This window comes from Thermobia domestica, chromosome 2, assembly GCF_964235325.1.
Source record: "Thermobia domestica chromosome 2, izTheDome1.hap1.1, whole genome shotgun sequence".
NCBI lineage: Eukaryota > Metazoa > Arthropoda > Insecta > Zygentoma > Lepismatidae > Thermobia > Thermobia domestica.
This window is the reverse complement of record NC_137455.1, coordinates 283,167,081-283,194,711: the sequence shown is the minus strand read 5'-3', so window position 1 is coordinate 283,194,711 and position 27,631 is coordinate 283,167,081. Positions and strand designations below refer to the sequence as shown.

Genomic DNA, 27,631 nt, shown 5'->3' with positions numbered 1-27,631 from the left:
TCAAAATGCTGCAAGTTATGGACGCGTTAAAATATCAAATAATAGTTTCGACAAAGTGGATACTTTCAAAAATCTAGGGTCAATATTAACGGACTAAAACCATATTCATGAAGAAATTAACCGTCGACTGAAAACAGGTAATTCGTCTAGGAATTTGAAGCTTAAGTATATGAAACAATAATCATGTGTGGCGTTCTGTATGTTTGCGAAATATGGTCGTTTGCTATGAGGGAATAACGTAGACTGAAAGTACTTGAAAACAAGATTCTGAGACGAATATTCGGGCTCAACAAGAACGGGAATGGGGAATGGTGGAAACTTCTTAACGAGAAATCGCATCATTTATATCGTTTACCAAACACTGATTAGGTAATCAAGTCTAGGAGGCTCAAATGACCAGACTAGGTAGCCAGAATGGAAGAAAGGAGGAACACTTTCAAAGTTTTAACTGGAAGTGCAATTGGAAAACGACCATTAGCAAGACCTAGGCGAAAGTTGGAGGACAATATTAAGAGGGATTTCGCAGAAATAGACGGACAAAGTAGAAACTTGATCCAGTTAGCTAAGAACAGAAATGAATTAAGAGCTTTTGTGAACGCGACATTGAATCTCCGGGTTCCATAGATCATAGAGTTAGTTAGCTATGTTCGTTCATATATCTGTATAGAGACACAAAGGTACGTTCGTCGGACACATTACAGGAGATGTTCAAAGTGTCCATCATGGACAGCAATTCATGCATGACAACGCCGGATCATGGATTGGCCAACTCGTTCGAAGATACCTGGCTTATGAAGGACAGTTGCACAGGCGTTACGAATACACTGTTCCTGACATCATTGACAGGAGTAGCATAGAACACACTTTCACAGATAAGAATCCAATCGATTTAATTCCGGATATCAAGCAGGCTAATACACTGGAGCCTAATACACTGGACACTGGACCTCAACGTCTTGGGTTGCAGTTCAACCACCAGCAGATATTCACACTGATGTGCGCGCTAGCCTAACCATGCATGTTCCACATATTGCGGCAAATCACTACGAGTTTTCCTGCACTTCGGGGAGTGTATCCTATAAGAAGGTCAAAGACAATGCTCCATTTAGTTTTCGGGGTAGCATATATGGTCGATCAGTTGATCATGGATAATATCACACCATACATTTATTCTAAATTGGAGCTGCTGATGAGTGACAATTGCACCATGGGGATGTGCATCTGCACACGTGTGTGTGCAATGCATATTGACGTTACTGCCCTTTCTAAGAATCAGTGAACAGCACTGATCCATGGAACAGCATGATGATAATGGTCTGTTGAATTAACCACCGGAAGAAGTCTTCACGTGATTGGAAATCTGCTTCTCTCAGTCCTTGTACTCTTTGCAGGTTGTATGAGCACAAGGCATTTTCACGTAACGCACGCAACACATCCATGTGGCGAACATAAATTTTCTAGTTAAGTTTTCTCATGCTCGTATCTGACTCCGTCCACAGGTCCTGAAATACCTTCGTCCACAGCACACATCCTATACGACGAAGTCGACCAACATTCATAGGGTAGTTAATACGGTTTCTATTTGACACACATGCCGATACATTGCAGCAAACATTTTGTATAATGGTTCCCATCTGTTAGGAAAAGCTCCTGATGATGTCATGCTACTTCTCGACAGTACATTAATAACATATCAGTCCGTTCTCGTTTTGAATAATGCACTATGTTTTAATCGACCACTGCTACTTGTTCTATTCAACACTCCTAACACAATAACCGTACTTCTGTATTTACAAGCGTAAGCTGTATGTGTGCAGAGAGCAACTATGTGCTGAACATCAGTGTTACATACAGACTTTCAAGACCGATATCTCTAAGCTTATTGGTTTTCGATATCTACCATTTCGAACATATGTTTCCACAATGTTGGCCCTCGCTAACTCCGTCAATATGCCCAATATGCTGTATGTTCATAGGATTGCTTGCTTATCTTGGTGTCAGTAATCACCTACCGACATTAGTTACATTAATTAAGTTACATCCGGTATGAATGTATGTGTATAAATATCTATTCCAGCATAACCCTTTAACACCTAGTCATTCAACTAAGCTTGGTAGATATGACTTACAATCTGGAAAAAATACTGTGCAAGTAAGACATACCAAGAAGTGAGAGTATGGAGAGGTGATATGTAAAAATAATCCAAAGCGATCGATATTAGAGTGGAATAAATAGTTGTCGGGTTTTTGAAGTGAATAGTGACGGTCTGAATGACGTTTAAGCCAAAGTTCAGCCCCATGACCAGAGGAGAAAAAGAGAGAAAAATAAAATGTCACAAATGACTGAGAGTAGTATCGAATTCATAGTTTTCTGGGTCAGGGAAATGGCTGACCCATTCAAAACGACTTCTGAAACATTTTTAGTATCAACCCCAAACTGGGTTTTAAAATCAGAACAATTTGATTAAAAGATGTATTGAAGAGAAGTAAGGTGTTTGAAAATTTATGCAAAAGTAGAGTATCTTCGGCATTTTTATGATTACACTTTCATTTAACACGTTGACTGCCATGTGCATCACCAATGATTCATAGCGGTCTTACTTCGCGGAGCCATTTGCATCATATGAATCACAGGTTTTGTATTGTCTGAAGCCGTATGAATAACTGGTGATGCACAAGCACATAGGTTTAAATGATGAAGTATATTTTTATTGCCTCAGAAAGATGTTCGGTATCCTTGGTTTCAGACTTCTGAAAATTTTTACCCCACAAATGTTTGATCATTTTGATATATATTTTCCTCCAATAAAGAATGACCCGTCGGTTCATTTTACCTGATTTTGATGTGACAGTCAACGTGTTAAATATGTTCTAAGAGGAAACGGAATTCAAAATATTCTTCAAAAACTTATTCTCCCTGTGCGAAGAAGGGCATTTCAGTTAATAAATATTAAAACGATTCAAAGGGAAGATTGGAGTAAACGTATAAGTAACTTTGCTTTATGCACTTTTAAATTGTTATTTTTAGAAGCATATAATGGCAAATAGGTAATACCACTTAGATGTTTAAAGAAACTTTTGACAATGTACCAATGAAAGATCTTTTAATTACTAACTTTCGATCATCTTAGATTCACTAGCGATAACAGATATATGTTTACAAGTTACACTTACTCTCTAATAAGAGGAAAAGCTTTCGAACCGTAGACTTTGTTAAGTGAACATATGGTAACTGCTGGAAAAGGAATGTTGTACAATGGGTAGTTTGTATCTTCCACTATCGTCACAATGGGACTTTCCCAATAGTCATTCAGAACAGACCACATCATCAATAATGCACATATAATACCAAATCCACATACTAAGCCCCATGTCAATCTGAATAAAAGAGTAAATAAAATAAACACATTTATTGTTAGCTCTTAAGGGAAATCACATCGTTAAAAAATACCATTTTATCCCTACAAGCTAAGGGAAGAACACATATAATACGAGGTCTGATCAAAAAAATACAGTGAATAATTTTATTAGAAACAAAGTAATAAGCCTACATGGAATTTGATTTAATCTTCTTTAAATTACTGTCCTTGGCTAGCAATTCACTTATTCTCAACGTTGAATCCATGACTGGAAGCATTTCTGGAAGGCTTCTCCAGGAAGAACGTTCAACTGCTCTGTCGTGGCCCTCTCAATTAAGAATGGTGTCAAACGTTTTCCTTTAAACATAGTTTTAAATTTTGGAAAGACCCAAAGTCACATGGTGCTAAATCTGGTCAGTAAGGCGGATGTTGGCAGGAATATTTTTTCGACCAAAAACTCACGGATCAAAAGCAATGTGTGGCACGGTGCGTTTTCGTGATAAAGGAGGAAGCCATTTGCTCATTTAATCGGCGGTTTAAAGTATTTTCACTGTCCTGTACGAGATATTTAGTTTCTCGAAAAGCTATCATATAGTCATTTGCTTGTTTTAACGAATCATTTATTCCACTTTATGCAATATGGATTGACTTGTCTTTGACCAATTAATGATATATCAATGAGTTGTTTCTCACAGTTGTGTTCCCTTTCACAGCAGGCCATTTGTGGAACCGTTTTCCAATAAGATATCGTCGACCCCATACGGCATGTAAAGTCCTACAGTTCCAAGGTGGTCACGATGTTATACTTATTTGGATGTCAAGTTCACCTGATATCTTTCCGATTGAACATGTCTAGTCCAATACACACCAGAAGGTTCCTCCAGCGTAGTGCTCTCAGGTCAACTCGGGTCGGGTTGTTTGGTCAGGCTACTCGGATCGGGTTGTCGGGTCGGGTCAGTCGGGTCAGCTCAGGTCGGGTTGTCGGGTCGGGTCAATCGGGTCAGCTCGGGTCGGGTGACTCGGGTCAGTTCACTTTGGTCAACTGAGTTTAGGTTGAGCTTAAACTCGGCTGGAGTCGAAAACTGCTGTTTTTCAGTAGCTGCCAAATTAAAAATAGCAATTTTCAATTGATTTTACAGAAGCCATAAATCTATTTTGAACACTTGCAGCTAGTGTTTTTATGGTAAATGCTTATTTTTGTTCTTCTGTGTACTTTAATTTTTAAATGTGAAAGATTGATTTTACCAATCGACTGTAATATTAATATCTACGCCAATATGGAGTCTGGATTTAGAACAAAACTAGAAGTTGTTTAAGCAAGGCCAAAAGAAAGATTGGATATGGACGACCAAGCCCAAGCAGGGCCGCGGTGGCTCAGTGGTAGAGGATTCATCTCTGGTGCATGGTGTCCATGGTTCGATCCCAGCTTGTGCTAAGTGAGCTTTGTGGTGGAAAAGCGCCGTCTAGTGGGTTTTCTCGGGGCTCTCCTGTTTCCTCCCACTTTCTTCATTCCACCATTTCATTCATTTCTCATGGTTACCATATCCCTTAACCTCGGTGCAGAATCGAGGGACCCGACTGAATATTTAATTTTATTTCACGAAGCCCAAGGACATCGATACAAGAACAAGATAAAGATTGGATATGCAAGACGAAGTGCATAGTAATCTTGCTCTTAGCCTTGTTTTGGTGATCACCAAGTAGCGATGAGCGTATTTTCTTGCTTTCCGTATAGTATGAAAGACCATAATCAAAATCACACTTGGTCTTCATTTGTACCGATGAGGCGAGCATTCTTGGGTCTTGTATAGTATGAAAGACCATCAAGACTACGAAATGCAGGACCAAGACTTGACTGCAAGACAAAGGATAAGACGCAGTATTGATGACCAAGACCCAGGGTGCGAATTGTTTGAATTTCATTTGTTGGGCTCAAAGTGAAGAAATAAAATTAGTACTTTATAATTAATTATCATACTGTATTTTTAAATTTTAAATTACAGAATTCATATTATTTATCTTCTTACGTGCAACTATATATACTGTAAAATATTTTTTAATTACCGAGAAAGAAAAATCAAAGTGGTAGTGGTCCCGGAATCATAGGAACCTATTTTGGAATGAAAGTTGAAGGGTTGGAAAAAATCACAGGTGTTCTCCCGTTTCCTCAACCCTTATCATTGTAGTTAAACGATTTCCTTTTGTCTCCGCCAAGAGACTCTTGCTACTGCCTTCCGAGAAGATCCTCTGCCGTCCGAGCAGGTGAGAACACTGACCTTGAAGACATATTTCGTCACATAGAACTAAAGCAAGAAAAAAAAATTATCCCACATCGGACATTGGTATTAGTTATAAAAAGAAATAATTAAACCTCAAAAGTGCCAAATATTCATTAAGATGCATATACAAATCCCCCACTTGATCGTGTGGTTAACGTGTAAGACTTCGGTACACGTGGTCCGGGTTTAATTCCCAATGTGAGTGCATTTTGGCGTTCACCCAGTGTCGTGACCATAGTGCTCTCAAACGGGTCAGGTTGACCTGACCCGACCCGACTCGGATCGGGTCAGTTCGGGTCGGGTTGGGTTGTCGGTCGGGTCAGTCGGGTTAGCTCGGGTCGGCTTAGGCTACTCGGGTCGGGTTGTCGGATCGGGTCATTCGGGTCAGCTCGGGTCGGGTTGTCGGGTCGGGTCAACCAGGTCAGCTCGGGTCGGGTTGTCGGGTCAGGTCAATCAGGACGGATCACGGTTCGGGTCAGTCGGGTCGGGTCGGGTCGGTCTTCAACCCGACCCGACCCGACCCGTTGAGAGCACTACTCCAGCGTCAGTTGGTGAGCTATGAAAACGCATTGCGGACGAATGTCATCGTCTTTAAGCCTTATCGTATCCCAACAGTTATGGATATTCATGGTGAATCTACACGCTAGTGTCATGCTAGGATCTAGTAACGCTGTCACTCATCACACAGAGCAGTAAGTGCAATCATTTCACAATTGTCTGCCATATTTGAGGCAGTTACTTTTTCTACTTCTTGTTGTTGCATTTTTAATATCTACAAGTGCACTGTATACTTTGGTGAAATGCATTTAACAATATTCAGTTGGAATTTATGGATCTGACCCAAAGTTGGTACACATGAAGGTTATTGTTAGTTTACTAAAACCTACAAAGATACACCCTTAAATTCTTCTGTATCTACGGGGGCGCGGCGGCTCAGAGGTAGAGCGTTTACCTCCGGTGCTTGGGGTCCTTGGTTCGATCCCAGCTCGCGCCGTGTGGACTTTGTGGTGGACAAACACCGTGCTCGTGGGTTTTCTCGGGGTTCTTCCGTTTCCTCCCACTTTCTTCATTCCAGCATTTCAATCATTTCTCATTATCACCGTCTCCTTTAGCCTAACCGGCATAAACGTGGGACGTTTAACTTAAAGATTTCGTTTCATTTTTTTCTTCTGTATCTTTACTCTTAATCTGTGTCATACTCTAACACAGCTATCTATATCAATCATACTACTCCACAAGTACATTAATCTTATTACACATTAATCTATATTATATACTCCAATATAATCTGACTCCTATATAATCTGACTTCCAATATAATCTGACTCCTATTATTTTCTAATTTCCATTATATTCTAACTTCCATCATAATCTAACTCTATTTCCACAGACTATATCTCTTAACTACCGTAACAGCTTGTTTTTTTATATTTTGAAGCACTTAGTGCCCTCTTCCCGTATTCCAGAGTTATGATAACAAGTAGGAGTCTCAGTATGGCGTCCATGCGATACTGAAACCGAACATGCTATGCTCGGCATTATAAAACATATCATATTTATCTTACTAACATGTGTAGCGCCCACACATCACACAATTGTTATTCGGGTAGCTAGCCGATCATAAGGAAGCAAAATGTCTAGGAAAGGTTTTCTATGCCCTTAGTATATTTGAGTGATGGCGTTGTTATATCTCTGCTTGTCCTTAGGTGAAGTCCCACCAAATCACAAACGTGATAGATAAGACAGATTCACAGACATAGAAGGGGAGGATAGAAGGAATATACCGAGTAGAGCAAATTGTCCTGCTGGATTTCCCTAGCGGTATGAGGATGCAGAAGATGAGGCTACGTAAGGCGTGCAGAAAAAGTCGGAAGAAAGAACTGTCACAAATGAACGACACACTAGTACTTCCCTGAATATAGATCAGAGACGAACGGAACGGGCACCTTGTTTGCCTCAACATTTGAATGCCAAAAATGCTCTGTATGGAGTGTTTGAAAACACAATGATTTTTCACTCACTTGAACGTTTACGAACACACGCACAATCGTGGTCACTATATTCGAAATACAAAACGAATCTAATTACTGAATACCACTGTTCTGCATTTTCTACCGACACTAACGAAGTCGTTCATATTGAGGGCCATAATTACTCTGATTGCAATGGCAATCGGCATTCTGTCAGTTTATCTCTTTTCGGAAACTTTTTTTTTTTTTTTAAAGAAATAGTACAATACTGACAAGAAACGGACATGAATCTGTCATCCGGACATCCGAATCAAACCTTGTCCATTCGATAAACATAACAAAGACATGTTCATACATAAAACTTAGGTGCCATGGACAACGGAGTAAGTTCCTGGGGCCCATTAACTCTGTTAGTATAAAGAAAATCGTAGACTCGCACTGAAATAGTTATTGCATCAACATTGTTCATTGAAAAGTCATGGTTTATAGTTCATTATCTTCAGCTTTCCCGAGCTGCTATGTATTGGGGCCTACAACGTACTTAAACAGGGAAAATTGGGAGAATGTCAGAAAAATTCCCTAAAGAAATTCCTTCCATCAACTTTGGACCCCTCTAGATTGACCCTGGGTAAAAGCACACAATCCAGAGGTATCTCAAAACATACTATTGGGGATAAGAAATGACTGTACCAAGTTTTGTTTTGGTAGATCGAATAGATATGAGGAAAAAGCTTGTATACCATTACACGCTTACCCCCCATGCCTATTCTATCTATCAATACAAAACTTTACACACTTCTTATCCCCTGTAATATTTTTGAAGATACATTTGGATTGTGTGCTTTTACGCGGGCCACTCCAGAGGGGGTCCAAAGTTGATGGAAGGGATTTCTCTGGAGGGAATTTTCCCGACAGTTTCCCAATTTTCCCTGTTTAAGTACGTTATGGGCCCCAACACATAGCACCTCCGGAAAGCTTGTTTCATGCTGAAGAGAATGAACTAAAAACCATGACCTTTCAATGAACAGTGTTGATTCAATAGCTTTTTCAGTGCGAGTCTACGATTTTTTTTTATACTAACAGGGTTAATGGGCCCCAGGGACTTACTCCGTTGTCCACGGCACCTCATTTTTTGTACATGAACATATCTTTCTTATGTTTATCGAATGGACTAGGTTTGATTCGGATGTCCAGATGACATGTTCATGTCCCTTCTTTGTGTGCATTTTAAATTAGAATGGGTGAATAAAATTGCATTGAACTTTTAGAAGTAGAGATGCAAGGGCTCGGAAAAAAACCGGCTTTTTTGAAAAAAAAAACTCGGTTTTTTCTGCTTCGCTTTTTTGCTTGGGAAATTTTGAGTTTTTTTGAAAATTTTGCCTTAAACTGATAAAGCAGACTTTGTTTCGCTTCTCTACAACAAAAGAAACTCATTTAAATAGTGGTTGATGCAGATAATAATATGAAACCTCGAAAATAAACCATGAATTTCAAAAACATTTTTAAAATTCTTAACATATTTATATTATGAATTCCAAAGGATTAACCAATATATGTAATAATATTTTAATCTCTTATATACAATAAGTACTTTTAAAAATGATACACAAATAACTAGCAAAATTGTATGCAGTATTTTTACTTCAAAATATCACACACCCTCTTTTTGAAGCAAAATAAAGAAAAACATGAGAGAAAACTTCACATCAAGAGCTTCGTTTCGGGTGGTTCTGTACATTCTTGAAATTTTTCAGTAAAGTTTTAACTTTCATATACATTGTATGAATATTTCGAACAAATTTTTCACTCATTGATCACATACGTAATAATATGTTACTACCTATCAGGTGCTTCGGATCTGCAAAATCGGTAAAGCTCCAAATTCTGTAATGCACTGACTGTTCCTTAAGCTTGTTCAGAATCGAGAAAATATCGAATTTTCTGTTCATGGATCATATACGTAATAGACGGTTCATCTGAGCGTATTGTTTCCTAGGCTGTAGAATATATAACCACCATCACGGTTTACCCTATGCTAAAGGTTTCTGAATTTTTAACAAGAAAATTCAACATACAGTTACGAAACTTTTTTTTATAAAAAAGAAAAACTATGGAATACATTTAAAAAGAGTGGAAGAATCAATCACTGTTGCAATTCACAAGAAAGACGACAAATTTGATTGTAATAATTATCGAGGCATTTCTCTTAACATTCTATTAATAAGATTGACCCCATACTCAGATGAAATTATTGGAGATTATCAGTGTGAATTTAGTCGAAATCGACCAGATATTTACCATTCGACAAATACTCGAAAAGAAATGGGCATATATTACCCAGTGCATCAACTGTTTATTGGTTTTAGAAAGGCTTACAACTCGGTAAGGAGGGAAACATTGTACAACATTCTTACAGAATTTGGAATACCGAAAAAGCTAGATTTATTAAGTTTTTAAATGAATTCCAGAGTAAAGTCCGAGTAGAAAAATGCGAGTTTCCATGTCGAGATTGGCCTGAAACAAGGATATGCGTTATCGCCGTTATTATTCAGCTTTGTTCCGGAGTACGCTATAAGAAAAATGAAAGATAGGAACCAGAGCCTAGAGTTGAATGGTATTCATCAGATGCTGATGTAAATCTGATAGAACGATCGAAAGAAATGCAGAGGCCTTATTAAATGTTTGCAGAGACATGAGTAAATGCAGAGAAATCTAAATACAAGGAAGTTCACAAGGAAGTTACGGCAAATAATGAATGCGTTAAAATATCAATTAATACTTTCGACACAGTGGATGCTTTCAAATACCTTGGATTAGTATTACCAGACCAAAATCATACCCACAAAGAAATTAAATGTCGACTAAAATCAGGAAATTCTTGTTATTATTCAGTTCAAAATATTTTGTCGTTGCGAATTCTGTCAAGAAATTTAAAGCTTAAAATATATAAAATGATAATCATGCCTGTTATGCTTTATGGTTGTGAAACATGGTCGCTTACGCTGAGGAAAGAACGCAGTCTGAAATTATTTGAGAATAAAATTCTGAGACGAATATTTGGACCCAAGAGGAACGGGAATGGGGAATGGCGGAAACTTCATAAAGAGGAACTACATAATTTATACGGTTTACCAAACATCGTTAGAGTCATCATGTCTAGGAGGCTCAGGTGAGCAGGTCATGTAGCCAGAATGGAAGAAAGTAGAAATGCTTTCAAAGTTTTAACTGGAAATCCAATCGGGAAACGTCCATTAGGAAAACCTAGGCCCAGATGGAAGGACAATATTAAGATGGATCTAGCAGAAATAGGAATACAGAGTAGAAACTGGATTGAATTGGATAAGGACAGAAGTCAATGGAGAGCTTTCGTGGTCACAGAGAAAGAGAGAGAGAGAATACATTTATGTTAAGCACAACTGCACAACAAACATGAGTGAGTGGTTATCTTTCTCGCTTCTATCGTGAAGTCCGGGATTCAACCCCGCATTCGACCATTTTGGCAAAAGTTTTTCTTAATTCCATCTGTGAATGTAGAGATAGTGCGTGTACTGTAGGTCCTGGCCGACTTACTTTCTAATCGTTTTTAAATCTTTGTTATTATTAATTATCAGCAATGATGGGTTTGCGAAGAGGGTTAGGATGGGGATGTCTTTCGGATTGAAGCCTCTACCTCGAAATTAGGGAATTTCTAAAACAAACTAAATATTGGTTTTGCCTTTACTCATAAACTTCAAGCTGTTCTCAAATAAATAAATAAAAAAAATAGGAATTTTTAGAAAAACTAAGCATTAATAAGAAAATCCCCTCTCAAAATACTTTTCTAAATCTGCCACTAATAATCACTAAAAAATGGTCTTTAAGGTTGTATCTGGAAGATTATAGCTCAATATGCAGAGGAAATGAAATATTTGTTATGCTTGTACTCATAAACTTAAGCTCCTCTTAAATAAAAATTAGGAATTTTTAGAAAAAGCAAACATTATTCAGAAAAAAAACCCTCCCAAATATTTTTCTAAATCCGATACTGATTATTTCTATCAAATGGTATTAGAGGTTGTATCCGGAAGATTATTGTTAAATCATTGCACAGCTACAGTATAACGGAAATGTGGAAGTACGCTCTGACAGACATATTGAAAAACGTACGCCCTGATGGATATATTGAAAAACATAAGTTTAATTATATGCTAGAAGCTAGAGTACTAAGCTCTAAGAAGTAAAACACGGATGACTAAAAAGAAATGATCTAGAGAAGAAAAATGTTGATAATTAAGAAGTTAAAATAAAGTTAAATAGCTTCTAAAATTGCCGTCAAATACTACGTACTTTATGTTTACTTTAATTCATAAACCATGTGCTCCATCCATCATGATGGTGAATTCCAGAGCGAAATATGGCATTCAGGTCATGGAATCTTATTTAACTTTAGAGAATACTATAAGAAAGCTATTTAAACAGAAAAATCATGAAAATGAAAAAAGCCAAAATTTCCAAAATTCTCGTTTTTTCCCCAAAAAAACCGGCTTTTTATGTGCAAAAAACCATCGATTCAAAAAAGCCGGCTTTTTTGCATCTCTATTTAGGAGACATATGCTTGACTTTTAGCAATATTTTTGTGCTAGGAATTATACTTTCCACTGGCCATAGTATGTTATTATAAAATATTCACCAATTTTAAATTTAAAAAGATCAAATTACAGATTACAGATGACAGACAAACAAAATACAGATGAGAAACTTGTTATATAGTAGGAATTCATAGGTAACATTAATGAGATAATTTTAATTTAATAACCACAATTTATTTCACATGGAACTTCTTTAAATACAGTTCACGATTATGCGACCTAATCAGGATATAGCCTGGTCAAATAATTGGGAAGGTCGATGATGCGGAAAATAACAAATACGACTTTTAAAGCTGACAAAATAATTAATATTTCAAAAATGTCATACAAGTAACTTGAACAAATTAGAAACTTATATTGTATGTACCACAAAAATAACCAAACCTGACTGAAAAAAGTTAGTAATTGGCTTTTCTTTGTCAGTTATTTGATGTTTTCTGCCAACTATAGATCTCACAATCTCTCTAGAAGTAAAAGTTCCATTGATGAATTTTCCTTCTGCTACTCCACGTATTTCAATGTTATCACTAAGTCTTCGTGTCCTTCGGTGTGAGAAATTCTGTTCTCACTTTCTCCCACCACTACTTCATTTTCATTATGTTCACCTTAACCTTTTACATTTAGGACCAATGTAACGATTTCTTCGCCTGTTACTTCGTATTTCTAATTTTGAGGAAACCATTCATTCAATCATTGACAAAATATTTTTGCAATAATAAGTTTATCATGTCTTCCAAACCCCTTGATCGATAAGCCGTGACAGATTGCCGTGACATTTGGAAGTAAAAACGTAGCCTTTATTTTCCTGTCTTAAAGTTCTTCCTCATTCGGATGAGTAGCAGTATTACCCGAAGGCAATAGTGTTTTTTACAGGAAATTATTTTTTCAGAAACTTGTCAGTCCATGGTACAAAGTGATCAAGATCATTAAAAAAACATTCTTTAAAAATATCTGAACTCATCAAAGCATTTTTCTGGTTATAATATATTTGGCTGGAAGAGCACTTTTGGGCACATCTTTAAGAGCTCTTGGATTTTTATTTTGCTAACATAATACGATTCATTTTAAGATTTGCTGGGCATTACTACAAGCAATAATCGTTACTCGTTGTTTACTTTATTTGTAGTTAGATTCGGAAGCTTCCAACTTAGCTGCGAGTATTTTAGCAGGTAGCACTTCGTAATTTGGTCCCGCTAATCGGAATTAAATAATCGGTCACTAGTCAAACTTTTCTTGTTTAACAATTTATGAATCTTATCTCTGAACATTTCCACTGACTCATCATTTACTGGAAATCTTTCTCTACATACACGTAGCTACAAGATGCGATCTTTTCTTCCATTTATCGAGCCTCCTAACACTAGCTGTAAATTTAGGGTCATTCTCATTGAATTCCTTTCTGAATTTGAAGGCTTCTCCCTGTACAATTTGTTTAGATGTTGGGATACCTTTATCTCTGTGTTTAGTAAACCAAAGAAACAAAGTTTCACTCAATTTTTCGTACTCACATTTTTTCATTGTTTTCCTTTGTTTTATGGTGTTATCTGTTAGTCGCTCGGAACACCTTTTCTCTCTCCTTTCAGTTCTTTTTCCTATCTCCCATGGTCATTTTTCCTACATTATAATCCTGTGCCACTTTTAGTAATGTTTCACTTTTATCAAAATTCTTTAAAGCGTTTAGTTTTTCTTCGATGGAAGCAGACACTTCTTTCCTCTTTGAAGCCACCACAATGCGCCACAGAACAGGAAACGTGATCAGAAACTTTAATACTCAGTGGCCCACAAGTAAAAATACGTACTGTACTGTAAACAGAACATTGTCGCAGGAACAGTGAACAAAATGTACGTCAACTAATCGGCAAATACAACTTAGTATTAAGGTCAATGAACTGAGCATGTACAGGCTGCTGACTGCAGTGTATTGGCTCACGCTAATAGAGTCTAGGTAAAAAATAAAGCGCGAACGCTGATTACTCGTGTAAGCTCAACAATTTGCGATTGTTAAGGGTTCTTTGTGCCAAACTGGTCAGATCAGTGTCCGAGACTGTACTGTATGAATCAACGTACAGAGGGTCTTGCATGCTTTGCACACTTATATCTGATTTTCTTCTCACTTGCTTTGTATGGAAACCACTTGCAACGTCTGTAAGCTTTGTCCAAAGGAGGAATGTGATCAGCAACTTTGTTCAACTTTATTTCCTCTGGAATGATTTTCTTGTTGTTTAGGAAACTAATAAAGTGTCGTTTATGTTTGCGATCTGAGAAACCTGCAATCAACTGTCTTGCTAATCGAAGACAAAAACTAGGGGTTAGTCTTCAGAACGCCGATCTTTTATGCTTACTTTCCAGAGCACAAAAACGATTACAATTGCTAAATCAGTAAGGAGCGCAGTGTATGATGCTTCCATTTTCGGGAATGTCGGACAACGTTCTCGAAGTTGATAGAAATCCGTACTTATAATTTAATTATATTTAGCAATAGTATTATGACAGATTATATGACAATTTATTTCATCTTTGTTCTTCTTTGAGACAGAGATAGACCTAGGGTAATCACATTTCCAATTTAAGAATCGTCTTGACACCACAGCCTGTATCTTGAAACACCATATTACAAGGGCATGTATTTTCCAGTAATGATCTGCCTTTGAAAGGCACAATACTTTTGCCAATAATCAGTGAAGAAGCACAAGCTTTGTATGACTCATCAAGTGTACTGTTCAGATATGTGATACGTGTTCTAAACATACGAATTTTAACACATTTTGGTGATCTCTTAGAGCAGCGTTTCCCAACCGGTGTGCCGCGGCACACTGGTGTGCCGCGAATGAGCCGCTGGTGTGCCGCGACGAAATCGAAGTGGTTGTCTCGTAGTCGTGTATTGTCAAGTTTTTATGCACTTAAAGAACAACTTCTTCTATTCTTTCTGTCAGAAGAAAGTGAAAATGTCGATTTCCTTAGTGATGATTCTTGGTGCAATAAAGTTACTTTTCTTACCGACATATTCCAAACATTGAACACGCTGAACAAATGCATGCAGGAAAAAAAAGGAAAATATCCTAACCTTAAGTAACAAAATTTGCTCATTTAGAGAGAAACTCTCATTTTGGGAGGTCAGAATTAGAAAACAAAACTAATGTCACATTTGAGATTACAAAGTGCTGTAAAATTGGCACAAACCTCTCAACACTCATTTCTAGAGGTCTGCGCGGATATAAAATATCGCATCCGCAGCATATTTATCCGCACCCGCATCCGCAATCTTCTATCCGCATCCGCAGATAATGAGGTAGCAAATATATACAACTTACATATTCTATACATAGTCATGATTTTGAAAATTTTTTAAAACATTTTAAATAGCTATTGAAAAGAGCAATAAAAGAACAACTCTCTCGTGTCATTTCTTCTCCTTTCATTGTCACTGAGTCACAAGCTTCAAACACACTTATTTTGATTTTAGTTATTTTTCACCCGGTTTTAAAACTTCTAATTCAAAACAAACGTTTCTTAGTGCTCTTTTCACCATCTTCACAAACTTCATAGCGATTTTTTAGGTAGGAAAGGAAGTAGCAAACCATATCCGCGATCCGCTCAGAAACGAAATATGTGTCCGCAGATACCCGTTTTGATGCAGATATCCGCGGGTATCAGCATCCTCGCAGACCTCTACTAATTTCAGACACATTGTCTTTGTTGTGTACCAATGTTGAGAAGTATTTTCCTACGCTTCAGTTTAATTTATTTAACTGGGTGAGGGACTACTTTGCGCCTTCTGTCCGACAGTCAGCAGAATTAAATATACAAGAAAAAATGAATTGGTCCATGTGAGGAATGACCAAGGTTTGAAGCTCCAGCACTCACAAGAAGACAAGGCATCATTCTGGATTTCTCTCTGGAGAGAATATCCAGCTATTTCTACAAAGTTCATATTCCCTTTTCTTCATCCTACTTAAGTAAAGCAGGATTTTCTGCAATGAAAACAATCAAGTGTAAGAACGGGTCACAACTGTTAACTCCGGAACACGACATGAGGGTGTGTTTAACAACTATCAATCCACAGTTGAAGAAGATTATGAAAGAACATCAAGCTCAAGTGGCACATTAATTTTACTTCGTGCACCAACTTGTTTCACTTATGTTTAAAAAACTGTAACCTTCATATATTATTATTAAACAATTGCAACCTTCAATAGATATTATTGAAATAATGTTACATTATTAATATTATTGAACAATTCTAATCTCCGTAAAATATTTAAAAATTGTAACGTAGATCAAGGATGTTAATAAATTTTAAGTTTCATATTGTGTTACTTTTCTGTACATTTTTAACGTTGAAAAAAGTATTTGTTATCATTGTTATGACCATCATTGCTTCTTTATTTTTGCAGAATATTTTGTAACCTGAAATATTAAAATATCATTCATTCCTTTCGGTAAAGCAAACATGTATACAAATTACCTACATTTGTGTTATTAAAGTACAAGAGATTAGTCTGTTCGGTATTTAGTGATCTTCCTTCTTAGTGAAAGGTTGGATACAGTTTTCGAAAAAGAAAGTGTATTTTTAAAATCCTGAGTCCTATATTTCAGTGCAATCGTTCTCTATTTTTAAATTACAATGAAAAATAAGCATAATTTATTTACCACGGGGCAAATCCAGCGATCGAGCTTTCTTCCCTGTTAGAAGATCAGCAATCAGATCAGAACCACGGTATTTTATACTACGAATAAAATAATAATAATAATATTAATAATAATACATCTATGAGTGTGCCGCGAGAATTCAAGTTACACCTGTAGTGTGCCGCAAGTTGAAAAAGGTTGGGAAACGCTGTCTTAGAGGATTGATCTCATTATCTTTGATTTTATTTGTTTCCATTATTTTCTTCACATGTTTACATGTCAACTTGTGACAGACCAACTGAGTGAAGGATCAGAAATCCAATAGTTTTCAAGTTCTGGTAATACTATAATGTTCACTAAGGTGGTAAGAACTCTCCCTAAGGACATTAGAAAACAAGGTATTAGATAGGGGGCATAAATCTCACGACTCGGGAAAGAGTTAACCGGTAAATTCGTGTTCAGGCGATTTCCGATGCTGGCGGTGTCATGTGTGTTTTTCATCTTGTATATCATTAATAGGCCAGTGACAACTCAATCTTCGTGAGTGGTAAATTCTTCGGAACGTGCACCCAACTTATTGCAGTCCACTTTACGTTCCTGCTCACTTAATTGCACATGAGATATTATCTGGCATCATCCCATCATTGTAGATTTTACTAAGTCTTCACATAAATGCTCTCGTCGTATTGTCCGACAATCTTCAACGCATTAGCAGCAACTCCTAAAACACGGCGATTAGTCTTTTCTTTAGGATGGTTGGTGAGCTGGAAACTTGTGACTGAGGTCAATATGCCCTCTACAATCAAGTTTACGGTTAAATTTCGTTTACAAGGGATGATATGTGCGTGGTATTGATATTAGGTTACTATTAATTTATGATTTCGAAATGTGTTGATAATTTTATCTGACTAAAACATAGAATAGGAAATTAGAGGAAAATGATAGTTATACACGTGCATATCTAAAAAATAACGTAAAGTAGAGTTACTACTGTGGTAAAGTACCGGTCAAAAATTTTTGACCATCTCGGTGACAAGTAAACCTTACGTTTGGGTGAATCGAGTTGCTGACTGAGACACATATGACAAAGTAGTACTAAATGTGGTCAGTATTTCAGTGAAGTTGTAGGTGTGAAGCTCCAGGGATTTAGGAGATACAGCTACCAGAACATCACGTGGAAGTACAGAAGTCTTCATACTGTGCAGTCGCCCCTTGTCGGTCTGAAAGCTCAGATAATGTACTCATAAACAACGTAATTGGGGATGCCAGAACCGACAAGTTGCGCCCAGGATTTCGTAAATATAGAACTTAACAAAACACGAGGTACGGGATCTAACCTGGGTTGCATTTAAATGAAATGCAACACGTACAAAAGAAACAGATTGTGATGTTAAAGGGGGTGAAAAGGGGCAAGAAGGGAGTAATTTTCGGGATAGGTTAATCTACTCGCACTTACTTGCAGGTCTGATCGTTGTCCTCTCCACAATTCCTCCAACGGGCCGACGTACGTCCATCCCTCTGTTTGGCTGGCTGGTCGTTCCAGTAACCAAGGTTAAGAGTTGGCGAAACCCGAACTGAGTAACCAACTTCACGAAGTCCGCAACTTTAGACAAACTTGAAACTTCTTCTTAAAAAGCAATACATCGTCGTTGAATCAAAGGTGCTCTCTAAGACAGAGCAAGGCTATTAATCGTCAATTTCAAATGAAGCTAGCGGTCTACATTCTAACTCGTCTCTCGCTCCATGTCGACTGTCCCTTCCAATAGTCTTTCCATCGATTTTGTCTGGCCTTCTTTCCGGGTTCATGTCCTGGGTTATTCACTCTGATTTGCGTCTCGATGAAGAAAGTGCATGCTTGTAGATTAACCAAGGTAAGGTGATGATAGGAATGCAGACGGGTAAGCAATCTGTTATTTTATTAATTAAGAAATTTCAAACGTAAGAAGTAAATGACAGACAGCAAAGGCAAATGAACTTAGAAAAAAAATCGAAAGGTGATTTAACTTGAAACGAATGATGATGCTTTTGACTGAAATGTTCTTTTAAAATAAAATGTCCCATTGTTCAAAATAAGAAACTTTTCCATATGTCCAAATACACATATCTTCACATCCCCCCCCCTGAAATCAAATTCCCGAATGAAAACATTTCGGAGACAAACAAAAAAAATCACTTTTTAGAATTTCTGTTTTAAAAAAAAGTTAAGCATCTTTGTAGTTTCATTCAATGTTCATGATAAAAACACAGCAGCAAATATAGTCTGGAAAGAATCATATGATAAGAAATGATGAGTACAGCAGAAATGTTCACACACTAACACAGTTGACAGCAGAACAGTCAATGCCAAATGACGTAAGCACAGCAACGTCGATGTTGTAAACACAGCATCACTAAGCACAAATGTAGGTCTGGAAATCACAGGTACAATGTCCTTACACATCACATAACTGGAAAGTTCATTCAGTACAAGTAGATTATAGGAGTAGGGTAGACAGGTATATGATAGTAACATCACAAAATTTAGGGGATACAGTCAATGACTGCCCAAAACACGTAAGATATGAGAATAGGGACAATAATTGGATAAAATAATGGAATGAATAAAATTGACGAAAAATCAGGGGGAAAAAAGCAAAATTAATAACTAAACCATAATTCATACGTATATATCTATATATAGTAAATAAAAACTCCAATTCCAATAAAATTGTAACTCTATAATCAAAATAATCATTACGCGGTAGAAGAAAAATTAATCTAGCTACCCATAGAGAGAACAGATAAAACAACACAAAATAATGTTGATTTCAGGTTTTAGAAAAACGAATTGTGGAGAATTTAGTTCCACAATGACCGACGTGTTGGCAGAGTTATAGCCCTCTGCACTGGCTATTAAAAACCTCAAAAGAAATCAACATGACAGACTATCACCAAACATATTCCTAAATCCCTAACTAAATATGCGATAAAAGAAAAAAATAAAAAAACTTCTTTTTATATATATACAAAAGTAAAGTACGTATGCCCACAGGAAAATGTGGAATCAAGTCAAATCTTCAAATATACAAAAGTATATATCAAATAAGTACAAATCTTCGTCATACATAAATCCCAAGTCATTTTCATGATGAAATACGCAAGTTTACTATATACACTGCAGACGATGAAAAATTGATCATTCCAAAAGATCACTAAAATCACACAAGAGGTTATAACAGTGTATATTCCTTTGAAAAGAATACATTGTCTGAGTATATTCCCAATAACTAATAACAAATCGTAGGATCAAATCAAAAATCCAGGGAAAGAAAAACTGCATTCTTCTTTACATCCACATTTATATCATAAAATGCACCTTGAAAAATGCCAAAAACGTAAGAATTCCTTCTTCATCACTATCATAACATAGATAGCAAACACATATCAATTCATAGTTGCGTCTATCTCCCTAGTTTTCTTCTACAAAACATAATGTATCAATAAGATGTTGATCTGGCGCCTAGATACTAATTTATTCAGTTCATAAGCTGTTCATAAGATGACCAGGAAAAAGAACGTGTTCTACAAAGTTAACCAACAGTTCTAAGTAACTGAAAAAACAATGATGTCTATATGAGTACTCCTTTTTCTCCTTATCTTCGTTGTAATTGTTATTGCCGGCAAGACTTAGAAATACAAACAAACCAAAACAAATTCCATAATGACATGGCCAGTGTCAAAACAAAATTCGTCACCAACTTCACAGATGTTCCTAATCCATCACATCTTCCTTTGAGAACCGTCTTCTTTTTTCCTTTTTTTTTTAAAAAAAACTTCATTGCAGAGAAACGGCTTCCACTTCTTTTCCTTCTTCCAAGGGAAAATACACAGGTAAAAGACGCTGATAGAGATCCCAATTCTCCTTGTCGAAAATACACAATACAATACGGTCTACGTTGTCCACATGATCCTCTAAACATTTTCGTGTACTCAACAATGCAATTCTCGCAGCCGGTTCCTTAGGGAAATGAAATGCACCAGCAGCGATGCAAGGAAAAGCCACAGTTGAAAACTGATTTTTCAACACAAAATCAAAACAATTGTTATAACAATTCTCCAAAGTCTTCTTGTTCGCATCTCTGGGACCACACGTCAATAATACATGATCAGCGGGGAGATTATAGCCTGGAGCAATCTTCACTTGTCCTGGTTTTAAAGAACGTATTTTCTCGCAATCTTTACGAAATTCTTCTCCTGCAGCTTCTTGGATACTTCTATCTGCTCCTCCTAATGGAATAAGTAATTCATTCGTAGGGTTAACAACGGCGTCAGCTTTAATCATAGCGATATCTCCTCGAAAAACACTGATTTTCTTGTTGATTGCAGAATTGGCACCAAACTTCGGTTTCAAACCAGAACAATTCTTCCCTATTTTAGCCCAAGTGGGTAATTGGTTGGCAATCACAACTTCACGAAGATTCACAGATGGAATATCTTCTTCTTTTTCTATCATGTTCACCGCAGGATTAAAAATAATCTCATAGTGTTCTTCTTTTTCTTTCCCTCTCTCATGTTTTTCTTGCTGTTCTTCGGCACAGCAGGCATTCGCAGTAGCATCCTCAACATCTTGTATATCCAAATCAACGTTATCTTCTTCTTCCTCTCCCTCGTTTTCCTTCTCCTGTCTCTCGTAGTACTTCTTCAATCTTTGTACTGCAATCGAATCAACCTTGAATCTTCCTCGCGCAGTCTTGAACTTAACAAAATAGGAATTTGGGTGGTCAATATCTTGAATTATTCCTGGACCAAAATAACGTCCACTGAAAGCTCTGGTGGATCCTTTCTTCATGGTGCTGTCCAAAATCCATACCTTGTCTCCGACTTTGAAATTGGGTTTCGAATGACGTTTGTCATAAAATTTCGTTGCCGTCTTATGTCTCTGGAACCATTTATCATGGGCTTTGTCTCGTATTTCTCCAAGTTGCTGTAAACGTTCAGCATTGTAATGAAATTGACAAGGGGTGTCCAAAATCGCTTCGTGTAGCATTCTACATCTAAATCCATGCAAAAGTTCAAAGGGGCTGTATCCAGAGGATAAGTTAACAGTTAAATTGTGGGCTAACACAATAGATGGCAGCAGTTCGACCCATTTTCCTTGATCTTTATTACACAACGCAGATTTCAGTCTCTGTTCAATGTTTCGGATAGCTATCTCAGCTGTCCCGTTAGCGTAATGAGCTTGAACATTTACAAATCGAATCTTAGCTCCAATCATTGCACACAATTCCTTGAATAGGTTACTTGTAAAACATGGACCTTTGTCTGTGACTAATTCTTTGAAAATACCGTATTTCAAAATTACATTTTCATAAAGAAAACTACTTACAGAAGACGCTGTTATATCTGCTAATGAACCACAAATACTATACCGAGTAGCTGCATCGACTACGACAATCAAATATTTGTGTCTCAAAATATTACTCGAGGAGTACACTCCTCCAATGTCTACGAAAATGCGATAGAAGGGCGGCACTTGAGGATACGTTTGCAATGTACCATAAGCAGAACCAGGTTTATTTTTGCTGGACTGGCAAATTAAACATTCTTTGCATTTCTGATAAATATATTGTTTCATATTAGGGAAATACACAGATTTCACTAAAAGATCATATGTCTTAGAAAAACCTCCGTGACTTGAACCAATGGCAGAAGTATGAGCCGCATCAAAAACTTTATAGCGTAATGAAACAGGTACAGCAACTAAAAATTTCATACCACTAGTTGTTTTTTGTTTTCTATACAATATTCCTTCCTTAACCGTGAAATAAAATGCCTGTCTTTCAATTTTGGGATTTTTCTTTTCCTTGTTTTCTAACCAATCAAAAATATCCTTATAAAACGGGTCCTTCATTTGTTCATCTCTGAGAGAAGGCTCGTCACTTAGCATATTGTTACACTCTGTAACAGTGGAAGAAAATACTCGAGGGTCTTCCTCATTTTGTTGCTCATCAGAAATGTCCCTGGGGGCACGAGAAAAACGTGAAAGTGCATCGGCTTCTATGTTAGATACCCCAGATATGTGTGTCACAGTAAAGTTATACTGTTCAATAAAACTAAGCCACCTAGCAAATTTGCCTACATTTTTCGTCTGCTTTAAGAACAAAAGACTCTTACAATCGGTTTTCAAAAAAAGTGACGTCCTAGTAAAAAATAACGAAAGGATCTAAAGGCATATATGATACTCAAAAGTTCAAGTTCATAAGGGTGTCTAGACTTCTCGCTTTTATTTAAGCTACGGCTACAATAAGCAATGGGTGCTAACTCTGGGTCATCTGGAGAGGATATAGGTTGTTTGAGCACGGCAGCCAGACCGCGAGTTGATGCATCACAGAACAAGTATACAGGGTGTTTCGGATTATAATGCATCAAATATGGCGATTTTATGATAAGATCTTTAATTTTCTCAAAAGCATCTTGTTGTTTTTGTGTCCACTTAAACGGTACATCCTTTCTGAGAAGTGAATTCAAAGGCTCCGCAATTTCAGAAAAATTAGGTAAGAATCGTCTTACAAAGCTAGCTAATCCTAGAAAACTTTTCACATGTTTTTTCGTCTTCGGACGTTCATAATTACTAATGGAGTCAGTTATTTTCTTGGAAATTCGCAAGCCATCGTACGAAATATCGTGTCCCAAAACTGTTAATGAAAAATAAGCCAATTTCGTTTTTTCTGGTGCAAGTTTAAGACCACGTTCTCTAATTCGTTGAAATAACTTCTTGGTGAGATTGATAACATCCTCAAAAGTGTTCCCACCCCAAAAAAAATCATCAAGGTACCCGAAAATTTGTTCAGATTCTAATTCTTCCAATGTCATTTTCACTAATCTGTTTAAACCAGCGGAACTAGTGATAAGGCCTTGAGGAATTGCTGTAAAACAAAAAGAACCCGCTCCTGGGATTGAAAAGGCAGTGACGTGTTGGTATTCTTCCGCGATTTTCACTTGAAAAAAACCACTGAGCAAGTCCGAGCAGCACAGGTAGCGACACTTACTAAGACGCGAAAGAATGTCTTCTATCGACGGTACAGGAAAACTGTCTGGTGCAATGTGTAAATTGATCGCTCTACAATCCAAACAAAATCTATAAGATCCAGACTTCTTTTTCACGAGAAGAATAGGCGAGTTATAACTCGAGATGCACCTCCTAATAACCTTTTGTTTGAGCAAAGTATCAATCTGTTTTTTAACTGCTTCTCTTAAATGGAAGGGGATAGGAAACTGATTAGTGTGAACTGGGACGTTATCTAGCATTTTAATTTCATGTACGTAGCCCTTGGCCACTCCAAAATCATCCTCTGACCAAGAAAAACAATCCTTATACTCCTCTATAACAGAATAAAACATTTGCTTCTGATCGTCCGAAAGTTGAGGGTTAATGTCCACACGCTTGACATCAAAACCAGCAGGAAAGTTATCGTTGTCGTGTTTACTGGCTAAACCATGATTTTGAACACTATCTGTATCATTTGGATCATGTGCACCCGGCCTAATGTCAATGGCTTCACCTAAATGAAGATTTTTCTCTAAACACAACTTTTTGTTGGTTGGGTTGACTACTCTAATGACAGGATTAACAGGATCCACTCTAGACTCATTAACAAAAATTTCGGCTTTAGAACAGATTTTCTCATTGGGTTGCAAAACATTTTTAAGTCCCACTAAATCATTAATTTTACGAACAGGTACTGAAACACTGGAATTTGGTGGTAAAGTAACAGATTTCGCCGTTATGAAATACGCTTGCATAAGGTTCGCTGTTTGTTCGGAAACTGTGCCTATCGCATGACTTTCAGGTAAAGCGTGATCAGTAGGCTTCCCAAACCTAACTATGTGAACTACGTGAATATCCTGGTTAATAGTGACATGTTGAGGGAGTAACCAATCATTTCCCAACAAAACAGAAGATGCAAATTTGTCAACAACTCTAAAAGTATGCGTAAATGAATAGCCGTCAATTTTGAACTTCAGTACAGCTAACGTGTTAGTTTCAAGTCCTTTACCCGAGATGCCACGGATAATAGTACGTCTTTTAACAAGTCTAGTGTTCGGAGGAAGGAGCTCTCTAGTGCAAATTGAAATTTGACTCCCAGAGTCCAACAATGCTTTATACTCTTTGTTGCCAATACTAATTTTGATACAAGGCAGAATCCTATCCCTAACAATAGGCGTAGTTATCGTGTGAGTCTTAAAAGCAGGTCTCTCACTATTCCCTGAACTATTTCCGCTATGGAAAACATTACCATTATTACTTCCCTTGAATTGTGCCATGTTGCACACTAATGCTTTGGACGGACAGTGTATTTTATTATTCACGTGAAACGTACTATGATTCTGTTTGCGCTTGTTCTGTTCGTTCTTAACCATAACAGAGGTATTCGTCGCAGAGCCCATTCTATCATGCATATTATTATTATTCTTGGCACTCTTACATTCAGAGGAACAAAAAGAAGAAAAAGAGTTACATTTCTGTTGATGAGACGGAATAGAATCTACTGACTGTTGATCACCGCATTCTTTCTCAGCGGATGAGATATGATAATGCAAACGTGCAAGCATTTCTTTTTTTTCCCGTTGTTCTTCGAGAGGAAATGAAACATGAGAATTATCGCGCAATGAAACATCAGCTATCTTAGCGATAAATTCCGGTGTACTAAACTGCAAGACTTGTTCTTTCGAATTAGCTTTAATGAGCGTCTTGTAATTTACTATTAGCTCAGCTGACTGTTCTTGTAATAAAAACTCACATAACGCATCAACAGATGGAAACGATTTGTTGCATGTAAGCTTAAAATACTGAGGCAATAACCCTTCAATAAGGAAATTAATTTGTTGTTGAATAGGCATGGCTTTATCAAAACTAAGTATGAGATCTAACTTCTCATAAATATATGTCATAATAGGTTCCCCTTCTTTTTGATCTCTAGAACGAATAGTGTTTTCCGTCACCTGCTTAACCACAAAACCACCAAATAATGTGATCATTCGTCTCTTTATGTCTACATACGACAAGTTCACAAATTCGTCTGTCCTAGTTAAAGCTAGAAACCACGCTAAGGCTCCGTCCCTTAACAGATATGGAAGCAAATGACGCTTCTTTACTGCATTGAACTCATAAATGACGCAGTAAGATTCGAAATACTCAAAAAAACGAATAACGTCTTCCCCATACTTGCCGTGAAAAAATGTGGGGCGCACAATAGAATCTAGAGACGTAAGACGAGCTTGTGCCATAATGCTAGTATTCACCATTTTCTCTAAATATATCTAAATAATGTAACTAAAAAGCCCATAAAACAAAATAACACAACAAATTGAGAGGGTGGAGGGAGGGTGGTAAACCAAATAGACTTTCATCAAATTCTAACGGTGGGCGGCAAACAAATTAATGCAAAGTGAATCGAGGGTCGCAGACATGTGTGCATTCACACAAGTTAAAACCACATCTCCGCCATGTGCAGTCGCCCCTTGTCGGTCTGAAAGCTCAGATAATGTACTCATAAACAACGTAATTGGGGATGCCAGAACCGACAAGTTGCGCCCAGGATTTCGTAAATATAGAACTTAATAAAACACGAGGTACGGGATCTAACCTGGGTTGCATTTAAATGAAATCCAACACGTACAAAAGAAACAGATTGTGATGTTAAAGGGGGTGAAAAGGGGCAAGAAGGGAGTAATTTTCGGGATAGGTTAATCTACTCGCACTTACTTGCAGGTCTGATCGTTGTCCTCTCCACAATTCCTCCAACGGGCCGACGTACGTCCATCCCTCTGTTTGGCTGGCTGGTCGTTCCAGTAACCAAGGTTAAGAGTTGGCGAAACCCGAACTGAGTAACCAACTTCACGAAGTCCGCAACTTTAGACAAACTTGAAACTTCTTCTTAAAAAGCAATACATCGTCGTTGAATCAAAGGTGCTCTCTAAGACAGAGCAAGGCTATTAATCGTCAATTTCAAATGAAGCTAGCGGTCTACATTCTAACTCGTCTCTCGCTCCATGTCGACTGTCCCTTCCAATAGTCTTTCCATCGATTTTGTCTGGCCTTCTTTCCGGGTTCATGTCCTGGGTTATTCACTCTGATTTGCGTCTCGATGAAGAAAGTGCATGCTTGTAGATTAACCAAGGTAAGGTGATGATAGGAATACAGACGGGTAAGCAATCTGTTATTTTATTAATTAAGAAATTACAAACGTAAGAAGTAAATGACAGACAGCAAAGGCAAATGAACTTAGAAAAAAAAATCGAAAGGTGATTTAACTTGAAACGAATGATGATGCTTTTGACTGAAATGTTCTTTTAAAATAAAATGTCCCATTGTTCAAAATAAGAAACTTTTCCATATGTCCAAATACACATATCTTCACAATACAATTGGAAGTAAAAGCTCAGTAAGACCTCTAGTAACGACAAAAGGTGGATAACAAATATATGGGTACATATTAGGACTAGGGGGAAGTCATATAGTAAGGGTATACCTGACGGCGACCATCTTGAAATCCGCCATTTTGAATTAAGGTTAAGTTTTTAAGATAGGAATAGGGTCATGCGATACATGATTTAAAACGCAAATGTAATCAGAAGAACAATGGTGACGTTAATTTTGCTTTACGCGCAATTGGTAAAAAGTTACATGGAAATTAAATATTGTTGCAGCATATGTATTAGTCCTTTACCCCACCTTGTAAATTTTGTGTTAATGATAATAATTAAATAAAAAGCAGGTGGATAAA

The 27,631-nt window shown here is 37.2% G+C and overlaps 1 protein-coding gene across 1 annotated transcript in view; it reads right to left on the bottom strand.

Moving 5' to 3' along the window:
• Positions 1-27,631, bottom strand: part of LOC145679445 (pickpocket protein 19-like) — an 86,835-nt gene that overhangs the window by 40,413 nt on the left and 18,791 nt on the right. The window contains exon 2 of the mRNA XM_081750026.1: positions 3,175-3,378. Coding sequence (XP_081606152.1) covers positions 3,175-3,378 — 204 coding nt within the window. The remainder of the gene's footprint in view (positions 1-3,174; positions 3,379-27,631) is intronic.